Raw genomic sequence first — 12,957 nt, 5'->3', positions numbered from 1 at the left:
TTGAAATGATCATTTTTTCCCGGTGTAAGAAAGTATTGTTTCCATCGCTTTCTTTACTGAAGTCCGATCATGTTCTTTCTATAACTGAAGGCTGATTACCTATTGCTGCCTTTTGGTATCGCCGAAAATTTGTCCTGAAAGAGCTGTTGACCAATACACCTGATTGATCTAGTTCCATGCCAATTGTACTGTACTTTGGCATTTAAAAGTAGGCAATCATATCATTCCAGATTTCGTTCTTTCGGTGCCGGTAGCGCTAGGACAATAATGTGTAATATAATTTCTTATGCGTTCCCATTTGTTAAAGCGCGTATTTTGCGCACAGTTTCTGTCAGAGAACAAGTTATTTTGATGCCTGCGTTGCTACCGGAAATGGAGACATTTCGCCTTATTGTCCCTCTTTTTATGATGGCACAGACAGTGATTTTGTGGTGGAACAATTATCGCGCTGTTCAGTTCACGTAGCTTAATGTAAAAGCGCGAAACACGGCACACGAAAAAATAGGGGAGGGGCATGGCACCCGTTCACACCATTCACTGTATTCACGCTTCTGGGTTATAGTTTGATGACGAAATGAGCAGTAAAAAATTATTCCACAATTATTGCTTTCTTAAACAGTTAAATCCTTGCTTCTTTGACTTACCCTAGGGAATGGAATTTTCAGCAGTGTAACATCAGTTAAAATCTAAAACATTTCATTGAATACTCTCATGAATGAGCTATTTTTGTGAACATAGTTCTTGATCTAGATCTTACATTGAGGGGCCCGATAGTATCACCAGTTTTGTATATTATTATGTGTCCGTGGCTGTATGTGTATTTGGATGCATGTGTGTGTGTTTGGACGCGGGGAGGACGCCGGTATAAGAGGGATTATGCAGTATGTTACATTTTCTAAAACATATCATTTTTCAGATGTAAAATTAATTGCATGAACTATAAGAAGCATATCTAAAGATGCTGCAAACATTACCTGATGTCATGGACTGGTACCCAAGAAGAGATGAGCGAATATGTTGATGAAACCACGCGATTAAGTTTGTGAATCTTTTATGCTGATCGTCCAGTGTGTATTTATGACATTACATTGATCTGATTGATACATTTTGTTAACGAGCCTCTTGACGTAATGATGCTGTTAATAGCAATACTTTTACGGTGAACCGCCTGTAACATCCCAACAATGCCGGGGTCCTTTGCTACGAAACTTTGCACTTAACTGTGTGAAATTTTTACCGCCGGTGAACGGCCTGTAACATCCCAACAATGCCGGGGTCTTTGCTGCGAAACTTTGCACTTAACTGTGTGAAGCTTTTACGGTGAACGGTCTGTAACATCCCATTAATGCCGGGGTCTTTGCTGCGAAACTTTGCACTGAAATGTATGACACTTTAACGGTGAACGGCTTGTAACATTTCATTGCTGGGAAACTTTGCACTTAAGTGTGTGAAACTTTAACTGTGAGCGGCTTTTTACATCCCAACCATGCCGAGGTCTTTGCTGCGAAACTTTGTACCTAACTGTGTGAAACTTTAACGGTGAACGGCCTGTAACATCCCAACAATGCCGGGGTCTTTGCTGCGCAGCTTAACACTTAACTGTGTGAAACTTTTACGGTGAACGGCCTGTAACATCCCAACAATGCGGGGGTCTTTGCTGCGAAACTTTGTACTTAACTGTGTGAAACTTTTACGGTGAACGGCCTTTAACATCCCTTCAATGGGTATTTATGAAATTTTTACGGTAAACTACCTTTAGGAATATGAGTGTCTTTGGTTGTTTAGCTTTCAAGTTGAATTAATTTTGTGAAAGTTGTGTTGACAGTGCTTTGCAGTCTTGGGCAAGGCATGGATCAGTGACATGGACTGAGATGGATCACCAACATTCAAGGTATGTATTATCAAGATTTTTTTTTTATTCATTTTATGATAAAGATTGTAATGTGGTTCATACACTTTTATCTCGCAATTCCAGAGTGGGAAGCTCAGAGAAGACAGTTGTCCAAAGAAAAAGAAGAAGACGTTTTTCAATACTTTTGAGGTAAACATGGTGTTACTAATCAATACTAAACCAGCTCCCTTTAGTTGTTTTAGGGAGCTGGCATAACCCTTTATTTTTCAAAAAAATCATTAGAAATAATTGTAAACTACTAAATCGGGGTAAACATATAAAGTGTGCTGCTGTTGTTGAAAGTACAATCATTATTGGGCTAGCAATGTAGAAGTAAGGCCGATAGGTATTTGTAAAGGACTTCAACATTATTTTTTTGTTCATTTCCCTTACACCATTATATAAAAGTAATTTTGCAAAAAACATTTCTTTGGTGAAAGCAAGTTTGATCTTAATGTCTAGAAGGATTAGAGGGGTCTTATTTTAAACATTAGTGTGAATCATTTTAGATGTCAGAACGTAAAGTGCCAAACTGTCACACGTATGCTGAACCTGGAAGGCATCTGAAGTATCGGAAAACAACGTGCTGGAAGACACCTTGTCCGATCCGCTTAAGACATAGATGGTAAGTTGTATTGTTTTTAAGGGATAAGATAATCAAAGTGTAGATTTTGCTCATAGCCGCCAAAGTAACCACATATTGCTAATTTATCTCTTATAATAGTCAACAGACAATAGGCTGTTGAATAAAGGTCCTAAACAATGCGTTTGTTTTTAATCTATGTCGAAACGCTGGCGAGAACATTTTTGTCGCCTATAATTGCCTTGCTGGCATTTCAAATGTTACTCTTTACTGCTGGCTGGCTACTTGGCTGATTGTCATTTTTCTAGCTCGGTATTCAAAATTTTTATTATGTCTGGCTGGGAGTTTTATGAAATAAAGTCGATCTTGCTAGCAGTGAAGAGCGGATATTTTTTTCCCAGGAAAGTTAATTATTAATGGTAATTGACGTGGGAGCACAGAATCAGTGCTTGGGAAGTCACAGCTTAAATTTCCAGTGTAAGTGTCATTGGGTACTCCTGTCTTGTCTGCTGGCGGTGTGGGTTGTGTATGCTCGAGAAGTTGCGAAGCGACATGGTTGAAGATATGGAGTGCGGCAGCTACGCGCAGAATTACGTCGATCTTTTTTGTCTTTGGCGGGGTCCTGCCTTCTGTAATGGCTTCATTGACTTCTGCAATGAACTCTTCATTGAGACCGTTGACAGTGTCATTTGCCTCTTGCGTCAGTGTGTAGCTTGAGCGCGATGTATGCAATCTAGCGATTTCTATGAATATATCTTCACAATTTGAAAGGGCACTTTCCTTTAATGCTTCCACTGCTTGGTTCGTTTCTTGTGGGGATGGCCTGAGGCATTTTGGAAATGTTATTAAAAATCGGTCAATAAGACCGTGTCCCTGGTCTAATAGCGTGACAAGGCGGGCGGCAAACGGAACTTGTGTAGCACCAGGTATGGAAAAAGGCGTGTTTGATGCAATCTCGCGCGTTCTTTCTGTGGCGTACCTGTATGAAGCTTCCTCTCCAGAAAATAGCTGACACAGAACTTGCACGTCTCCAGTGGCGTTCTCTTCGTCGGACTTCAGTAATTTAAATAAGACATCGTAAATCTCACCGGACAAGAGGAATCCCTTTTTGTTGTCAGCGATTGTCTTTATAAGTCCTGAGGATGTGCACTTTTGAATTACTGGAGATGAGGAATCTGTTTCCCTGACCACTGCAACCATCGGAGAAACAGCACATTCTTTAATGGCTTGTGATTTCCCTGTCGTCGGTGGACCAACGAAGATTGAATAGATGTTTAGAGGCATCTCTTGTGTGCCAGTGACAAGTGTACTTGCTGATCCAGCAATGAAAGTTGTCGTGGTGATAAGACTTGTGGATACGTATCCTGGATTAGTGCTCAAGGAATGAGACTTGTTGACGATGAAGTTCCAAACATTAGGCAGAAAAAGTTTTTCGAACGGATCCGGGAGCGCGATTAAACGTTTTTGAAGTAGTGCCCAGGTGCTGTCTGGTTGTTTTCGCAACTTCGCAAGACGAGAAGAAGACATCTTTACAAGATCAAGTAGTTGTTAGTATTGCCAGTGCAGCTTGACTATGGGCGAGAGAACGTTGTGTAGGATTTATTTGTCGGCATGTTAGCGTATCATTTGCTTTGTTGTTTCTATTGTTGAAACGCTATAGGGGCTTATTGTGTCATAAATGTGCGAAACATGTCATTTTTTTTTTTTGACACCAAAAATGAAAAATTGTTGATAATTACAGATAATGAATTTGAAAACATAAAGAGGAATTAGAGTAAAAAGGTATGGAAACAAGGTCATATTTATATGTTTTATTTGTTGGAGGTTTCCGTGCTATTGAATTACCGAGGTGCGATAAAGTTAAAGAGAAAGTTGAATTGTATAAGAACGTACGTTTAATAATATTACCGTGAGTTCGTGTGGGGGTAAATGAATATAACAAAAGGAAAGCTATCTAAACCATAAAATATTGTCTTTGGTTGTTTGACTGGGCTGATTTCAATTATTGTTACAGCGCAAAGTTATTGTTTGGGTTTTGCCTGTGCCCAGTGGGATTGGTGGTATTGTTTGTTGATGAAGAATAATAGAAGCTGTAACAAATGTCTTCTCTTATGACAAAGCGTGCGAAGATATTGTAGGTGTAATAAACAGAAAGCGGAAGGAATATTATTGATCATTTGTTGTAAATTTTGCATATGAAAAATAGGATAAGGACATCTTTTAATGCGCTATACGTTTATCAGATGTCTTATAACAAAGCGTGTGAAGTTATTGTCGGTGTAAGAAACAGAAAGCGAATGGAAATATTAATGGTCATTTGTTGTCAATTTGCATTCGGAAAACAGGATAAGGACATTTTGTAATGCGTTGCACGTTTATCAGAAGCGTAAAGAGAAAATTGGAAGAAAATGTACTCTGTGACTCATAAAAGAAAAATAGGAATACAAGTTGGGTGCGCGGCCGTTGAGCGTAAAGAAATAGGTGTACAATGTTCACATTCTATAGGAAGTTATGGAAGGCGTAATAACGAAACTGGTTTCTTGACGTATGATGAACTGCTTCGAAATCACCTTTGGACGAAAGACTACACCATTGAATGGTTAAAAAAAGAAAAGCTTCTTGCGACAAATCGTATATGTGACATTTGCTGTTCCGAAATGAAGCTTCGAGAGTGCAGTGACCGTTCTGATGGTTATGTTTGGGAATGCAGGAGGCAAATTGGACGAAAAAGGCACAGAACAGAAAAGAGCATCAGAGAAGGAAGCTGGTTTGAACAGTCCAACCTGTCCATAGAAGAGGTTATAAAATTTACGTACTGGTGGAGCCAAGGATTAGAGCAATGGCAAATTAAACAGCAACTTGGCCTTGGCTCCCACACTGCAGTGGACTGGGACATGTTTTGTCGCGAACTTTGTGAAGTGACACTGTTTGAAAACCGAGAGAAACTTGGAGGACCTGGAAAAGTTGTACAAATAGACGAATCGAAGATTGGAAAGAGAAAGTATCATCGCGGGCATGTAGTGGAGGGACAGTGGGTTTTCGGCGGAATCGAAGAGGAATCGAGAAAGTGCTTCATTGTATGCGTGGAAGACAGGACTGAAGGGACATTATTGAAGCATGTACAAGAATGGATTGAACCAGGCACCACCATAGTGAGCGACTGCTGGAAAGCGTATGTGAACCTAGATAAGTACGGATACATTCACAAAACTGTAAACCACTCTGTAGAGTTCGTTAGTCCTGAGGGTTATGACACAAATAAACAGGAAGGACACTGGAGGCAGATGAAAGTGAACCTTCCTACGCATGGAAGGAAGAAAGAACATTATTCGTCATATCTGGCCGAATTTATTTGGCGGTATGTTAACCGTGGAAAAGATTTGTTTATCGTATTTCTGAAGGATGTTGCACGTGTTTACAAATTAGAATAGTTGGACACGAAAGTTTGCTTTGAACCAGTATTTCTGATAGTATTTCTGACTAAACGATAAGTGTAATGGTAAAATTGTATTTCTGACAGAACGATCAGAGTAATCCTTTGTTTTATAACCGTTGAACTAGAATTTGTGACTAAAGGATAAGTGTAATGGTAAAATAGTATTTCCGACAGAACTATTAGAGTAGTGTTCTGTTTTTTAATCCGCGAAGTTCATATCCGCGTATCCGCGTATCCGCGTATCCGCGTATCCGCGTATCCACTCCTATTGCTCATAGCTTCGTCCCCAGGGTCTCTCTTCTTTCCATCCTCGTATCCGCGTATCCGCGTATAAGCGAAGCGTGAATCTGCGAGCGAAGCGAGTAGGAGTCGGAGCGTGAATCCGCGAGCGAAGCGAGTGGGACCGCTCTCGGGTCGTCCCGCTCGCCCTAGACTACACTCAGTTGGCTCGCCCTAAACCCAACCGGGAGCCTGTTCGCAGGCTATGTTAATACGATTCACCAAACCTGTCATCGGGTTGTCAAACTATGAAATAGGGGACGGCAATAAAAAATGCCGGTAATCCAGGTAATCAGTTCCTCGCGGCTTCGCTGCTTTGTGCGCTCGCACTCAAATTGCTTAAAAAATTGCTTAAACCGCCAAGCTACGCAGGCTATTTATATTATTTCTCCTTGGACCATCTCTCATCCAAAATCAAATTACAAAACCAAGTGTAATGCTACTGTAACGTTACGTTGAATAAATAACGTATTTACTTTTGCGGTATTTCACGAATGCAGTACGATTTGGCCTGATGCGACCCCCGGGGGGGATACTCCCCTATATGGGCTATATAGGTAAGTGCGGCTCCAAAGGGTATGGTTTTTCAGCTTTTTTGGTCATAAATAGGGTATCGATTTTAGCTGATTTTGGCCATCTTGGTCATAAATAGAGTATGGTTTTTGCACTCTAGCCTTGATATGGGTATTATCGAAAAGAAAATCAACAAAAGCCCTTCAAAAATTATGTTTACGGTTATTTAACATTGGTCTGAACAAGGGTATTAATTATAACGCAGGTCCGAAACAGGGTTTTGATTTAAGGGTTAGGTCATAAATAGGGTTTCGAATTTTTGGTCAGGTCATAAATAGGGTAGGGAATATCGCAGATTTTGGTCATAAACAGGGTAAGGGTTTTGGGAAGCGGGCCGCACACCCCCACCCGATTTTTTCTGGGAGTACCCCCCCCCCCCCACGGGGATGCGGCCATTGTTGATAAAGGGTAAGACATTTAGCACGCGTCATTACATGTTGCAAGTTATTTCTGTCAGCCACAATGGTTCACTTATTTTCAGAAAATGTGCATTATACATATGTTTTTAATTGGCTCTTACTTGTGATAGATAACCTTTAACTTTCCATTTCCAAAACCAGCCGACATTCACAGGGAGAATAAAGGCGCAAAATGAAGAAGGAATGAGTTTAGTCTATGAAACAGATTACCGGAAAGTTGCAAATACTACATTGGAACCTCGATTATCCGTACCTCGATTATCCAGATTTCTCGATTATCTGGACTTTTTCTCTAGTCCCAATTTTGTCATGAATATTTATTAGTCATGATCAAGATCCGTAGCAATATTCTTTTTAAAACTATAGCATTGAAAAGTGCAGTCAAAGGCAAGTTTGTTTTGCTTTTAAAGAGCGAAAGCAGCGCTCGCACGCGACGTAACTAATGAAAAACACTCGAATGAGTTATGATTGGCTCAGAGTTGAGTGTTGTTTCAGGATTAAATGTTGCTTTATTTAAACAGTTCATGCGGACCCTCGATTATCCGGACTATTTCGTCTAGTCCCAACGAGTCCGAATAAGCGAGGTTCGACTGTACCACCTTGGTAACATGTACTTATGGCGGCTGCGAAAACGGGTGGGCTGGTCCATCTCAATGAAATAAAAAGATGATATTCTTGACATATTGAGAAAAGAGAGGTGTAAATCTGCTTAAAAATAACTTATTTCACACGAACTAAAGTGAATTTGTAATTTTACTAGGTCTTTTAAAACGAATATTGTATCACTTTGGTTCAGCTTGATGTATCTGTTGTTTGCATTCCCGTTGGTTTTCGTAACATGTCAATTTACACTACTTTTCGACGGTTGTTACCTTATAATTAAAAGTATCGCTTCTTTTGGGATACTTGCTAACAACTACAGATCCAATCAATTCTCCCTGAACTAGGTATTTGCCGAACGTTTGAAAACGTGTATTGTTTTTATATAAATATGTTTTTGCTTTTGTCGCATCCGACTAGACTCAAACCAAAGAGCAGAAATGTTATAGTAAAGAAAAATGTTTTAAATATAAAGTTTGACTTGATCAAAGCTGTAAAAGCATTGAATATTTTATGTAACTGATCTAGTCTGTCCTCAGACCCTCTATTTTGTCTTGAGTTCGTCGAGATCGCAAGCGTAGCTAAATATTAACTCGGCGCGTGGGACAGACTAAACTTGATCGACAAATAAATATAAAGTCAGTATACGATTTCTTCAACAGAAGAGATAGCGTAAAGTCAGCTTTGTTTAAACAGGGCAGCCCATCGAGTGCTAGGCTGGTATGAGCAGGGGCCCTGACTATGATATGCTTTCACGAAACTTATAATAACTGTGCAACTTACGCTTGATTTCATATTGTTCTATGTAAAATTTCGGGGAGTGTTTAATCAGCGCGGGTCGCGGGTAAATCGGTGCGGGTTAACTAAGACAGTGTCCCAGGCAGTGAGATGGCGTGAGTTAAATACATTGTCGTAGTAAAATTCGCTTGGTGTGTTTTTAGTATTTTATGTCCGAGCAAATGGTAGTTAATCTTTATTTTAACACCGTTTTCCGACGCTTTTATAATATTGAGAAACTAGAAAGAATGTTTTGAGTAAGATATCGTCTTGCTGGTTCAACTCGTATTCGAATGAAAGCCGTATCCGTAAACTGTGTTTTCTCGATATTTCCCGTGTAATGAAAACTATAACAAAATTCTGGTAGGTGATTGGTTATCAATAGCGGCCCCGTTTGAGCGCTAATAGGACAGTTTGCAGGTCATGCTTGTAACTCGCCCTCTGGTGTAGAAACGGTTAAAATTAAGCGTTTCCTAGCGTACCTAGACGTGTTTTCTATCCAAAGCCCTTTACGCTCTCTCACAAACCAAAAAACACTGCTACGAAAGTCAAGCGTTCCCAGGATGTCCCATCGGCTGAACTATTCATCAGACTAAAATGAGTGACAATAAATCAAAGTATTTATTACTAAACTTCCCAATGATGTGCATATAATTAGCCCGGCTGAAATCTAGCACTAATTGCCTTGGTTTAGAAGACCTTCCTTTCAGTTATAAAATACAGTCACGCGTCGTGTTTAACGTAAACGTTGAATGCAAATTAAGGATCCTTCTGAGAAAGCTTCTTTGAAAACAAGCTGACCCAACGAAATGGAAATGTCATGAATTCGTGAGCTTGCTTGGTGTTTGCCCGATTAACGTTTTAAAAACTGGACAAATAAAGGCGGTAACTTCGTTAATTGTAACGGCCGTCGATAAAACCAGGAACATGGAACATTCCGGAACATCCCGGAACATCGAATAATTATCATAATTACGCGAAAAATATGTAAAATAAAATTTTAAAAAATTAAATCAAACAAAAATAAACTGGTATCGGCTCGGAAAATAGAAACAAAACAAAAACCTAAAAAAGGAAAAAAGAAAGAAAAATGAAAGTGACTGCAGTGAGTGAAGGCTAGCAACTAAGAAAAGTAATCCATTCCTTCCAGTCGTTCACCGTCAGTTTAATCACGTGACTGTCCTTTATTCCCAGATTTCGTTCTTCACAGAAAACTAAGGTGGTGGCGTTCGAACTCCTTAATCAGACCTAAAAGTATGGGTACACGAGTGTGATTTCTTTATTCAATTCATTACGTCAATACAAAGATATCCGTATACACGATTTCTCGTGAAGAAATAGTTTCTCCATGAGATAGAAATAGTAACTCTTCGGCATCGAGTTTCTTGTCTAAACTAGTTCGGACTGCTCGACGTCTGATGTCAGTGTAAACAAATACAAAGACAAAATTTAAAAACATTTGGCGACGCGCGCGCTGTCTTGCAGGGTCGCTGGTCAGAACTTTATTGTCTCTAGAAATATTTGTTACAAGTGTCGCCAACAGTTCAAATGCATCTCCTGGAAAATGATTGTCCCGTACAAGTTAATACTTAATAAATTAAGAATACTCTTATCGCAGGCTTAAATCTATTCATCGCTAGTTCAAATTCACGTGCAGATCGTTATCTGACATTCGATCAAACTTAGTTTTCTATCGAGCCATTCGAACACCACAAAAGTAAAGCAGACATGTGAAAACCGCGCGTGAACGCGCTGCTCGATAAATCTTTGATTACCACTAGTTTATTTTATTAATAATAACTTGCTTGTTACTCGGGCTTCCGGAAAGGCCGAGTGTGCACTTAGTGTGTCATAGTGCCAGGCGTTCCTAGCGGAGCGGCGCGAAAACTGGGGATGATAAAGATGGAATAGGGACAAAACTATGGATACTGACTGAACAAGAAACTGTATGATGCTCAGACAAACACCTCAGATGTTGAAGAAATCAGGGATCAAAAAAGGAGACGCAATGAATTACCAGGCATTCATCGTCAGAATCGTCCATGTTTGTGTTGAAAAACAGAGTGCTGAAAAGCGACGTGACGTGGGGTTGTAAATTAGTCTAAGAGGGTATGCTGTTGACACAAGGGACGCTCGGGCAAAAATAAATCATAGTTTCCGTTACAAAATATTGACTGTACGGGACGCACAACCCTTTAACGGTAACTGTTAACTCTCCCTCATTTTGAAGATTTCTACAGGCTCGACATCTTGGCACAGTTCCTCTTTTCTTTTCTTTATTTTTCCTTAAGTCCAAATCTGTGCATGCTGATTTCTGGCGCGCGTGTTCTCTCAAAAGATCTTCTACTATTGTTTTCCTGGATCTGGGCGGGGTTGTATTTTTATAAAGGAGCTGCTCCGGGATAACTGTTGGTGTGTTACCCAACACTAACAAAACTTCACTGTCGGTTAGGGAGAACTGCTGTAGAAGATAACTGTTCTCCGGCACTCTTTAATATCTAGCGTTGTCCACATGATGTGTTTACATAGTTCTTTGCCCCAATTTTTTGAAAAATGTTCACATTAGCGCGAGGGATTATTTCCAGTTTGAACTTTGTAACCGAAACTGTCACTCTTAGAATTAACTACAATAAAAGTCCCTTCGAGAGACGACTGCGAAGAACCTGATTTAGCTTTAGTTGTCTCGTTCTCTTGCTTTGCTGTTTGAAACCTCTGTAAAAATAGCTGTTTCGTATCGGCCTGTAACGACCACCTCTTGCCTCGTCAGACCTCCTAGACTCGACACTTGCGTTGTGCCGATCGTACGGGTTAGGACTAGCCATCAGGATCTTCTACCCGCGGCCTTCGCCCTTGTTAGTTGACTTCTTTTCGCTTCGTCTTGTCTTTGCCAGGGAGGGACCAGTGCCTCCCTTGCCGTTGCCATTTTAAAGTGCCTTATATTCTACTTCCGGCTGCACGATGTCTCGGGCATCAGCATGAGCTGCATAGAGAAGGGACATGTTCATACGGTCTCTTTTCACCCAGTTGGCGTGAATGGTTTCCGCTTGATTCATTTTCGGAGTACTTAGTAACGGTACGATTCGACCCACCTGTGTAAATATTTTCGATCGTTGTCCTCTTCATTAAAATTCTCTAAGTCTTCCTTGACCTTGTTGACGATTGCACAGTTCTTTAAAAACGTCTTCTGTCTTCTTTTCTTAACTTTCAAGCCTGCCGGTTCCGGCAATCTTAGAAAATAACATTAGCTAGTCTTGACTCTTTCCTATCCAGGGCATGGGGACCAACTGACCGTCGCAAACCCTCCATATTTGGCTATGCCATATCAGTAACCCAGCCACGAAGAATAAAGTTAAGAAATACTTCTTATTTCGACTTTCTTTCCTTAGAACTTCGTAAAAGTTGTTCTAAAAAAGTTCGACTTAGCAGCAGTCTTCATTTTCACATTCTGTTGTGGCGAGAGGTACAAGTCTTCTGATTAGAGAATGACTGACGCTAGCAGTCAGTGAAATCAAACCTTTGCACCTCTTTACCTTCCCGTCGAAAAAACAAAATTCTTGACTCAAGATCTAGTCTTCAGTTCTGTCCATGCTAAGTGCGAATTTTGCTCTAAACTTACTGGTCTTAAAAACAAATGACGGCTTATCAGGATTACCACCCCGGTCATTTAATTTATAAACATAATATGGGTCACGAGAAAGGAACAGGTGTTTTAAAAATGTTATTGAAGATAGGTCTACCAAAGATCACCCTTTATTGGTGTTTATAATCTAGATAGGACCCTGCGCGCGCTCTGATTGGTCAAAAACCCATGTTTTATCAGAGTTTATAAAATAACTGAGATACTACGCACGCTCTGATTGGTTAATAGAGTTGCTAAACCTATGTTCTATTATACCGGTAAACCACGGTTCCCGATCTATGGCGGCTCTACGCGGGAACTAGACAACTCGGAACTCTAGCGATAACAAATGTAATAAACAGTTTTGCCTTTCACTGGTCGAGATATCAATAACACGAATATCTTTTCACTCAACATAAAAATTTGCAAGGAAAAAAAGGACCAGAAGTTGGTCGTCATATAAAGTTTTGTCTGTTTTTTCCGCGGCAAAAATTTTACGCCGACTTCGGTTACGCTTGAGATTAAAGTTAAGGAAGTTTTAAACCCTTTTTTCGGTGCTTTCCACGATCTGTGGAAGACGGAGTCAGCTGGGCTTGACTGATCAATTTGGGTTGCCAAAAAAGCAGGGAAAAGATTTCCTTCTATCAAAAATTTTGGGTTTAAATTAAGCTTAAATGCATACATGCATGACACGATAAATGAATTTGGTTTCTATAAGCTTAGCTTTCAAGCAATAGTTTTCATTCAGCAAAATACAGAGAAACACGGACTTCATAGCCT

General features: G+C 40.1%; 2 protein-coding genes across 3 annotated transcripts in view; both read left to right on the top strand.

The window, feature by feature from the left end:
- The window catches only part of LOC145466645 (multidrug and toxin extrusion protein 1-like), a 101,839-nt gene that overhangs the window by 58,791 nt on the left and 30,091 nt on the right, over positions 1–12,957 (top strand). The gene's annotated exons all lie outside the window — the stretch shown is intronic.
- LOC145466664 (uncharacterized) lies at positions 4,883–5,920 on the top strand. The gene has a single exon (XM_081450381.1). The coding sequence runs from the start codon at positions 4,883–4,885 to the stop codon at positions 5,903–5,905; it is 1,023 nt and encodes a 340-aa protein (XP_081306507.1). The 3' UTR covers positions 5,906–5,920.

The sequence above is a fragment of the Orbicella franksi genome, chromosome 13 (assembly GCF_964199315.1).
Source record: "Orbicella franksi chromosome 13, jaOrbFran1.1, whole genome shotgun sequence".
Classification (NCBI taxonomy): Eukaryota; Metazoa; Cnidaria; class Anthozoa; order Scleractinia; family Merulinidae; genus Orbicella; species Orbicella franksi.
This window is presented reverse-complemented; position numbering and strand designations above follow the sequence as displayed.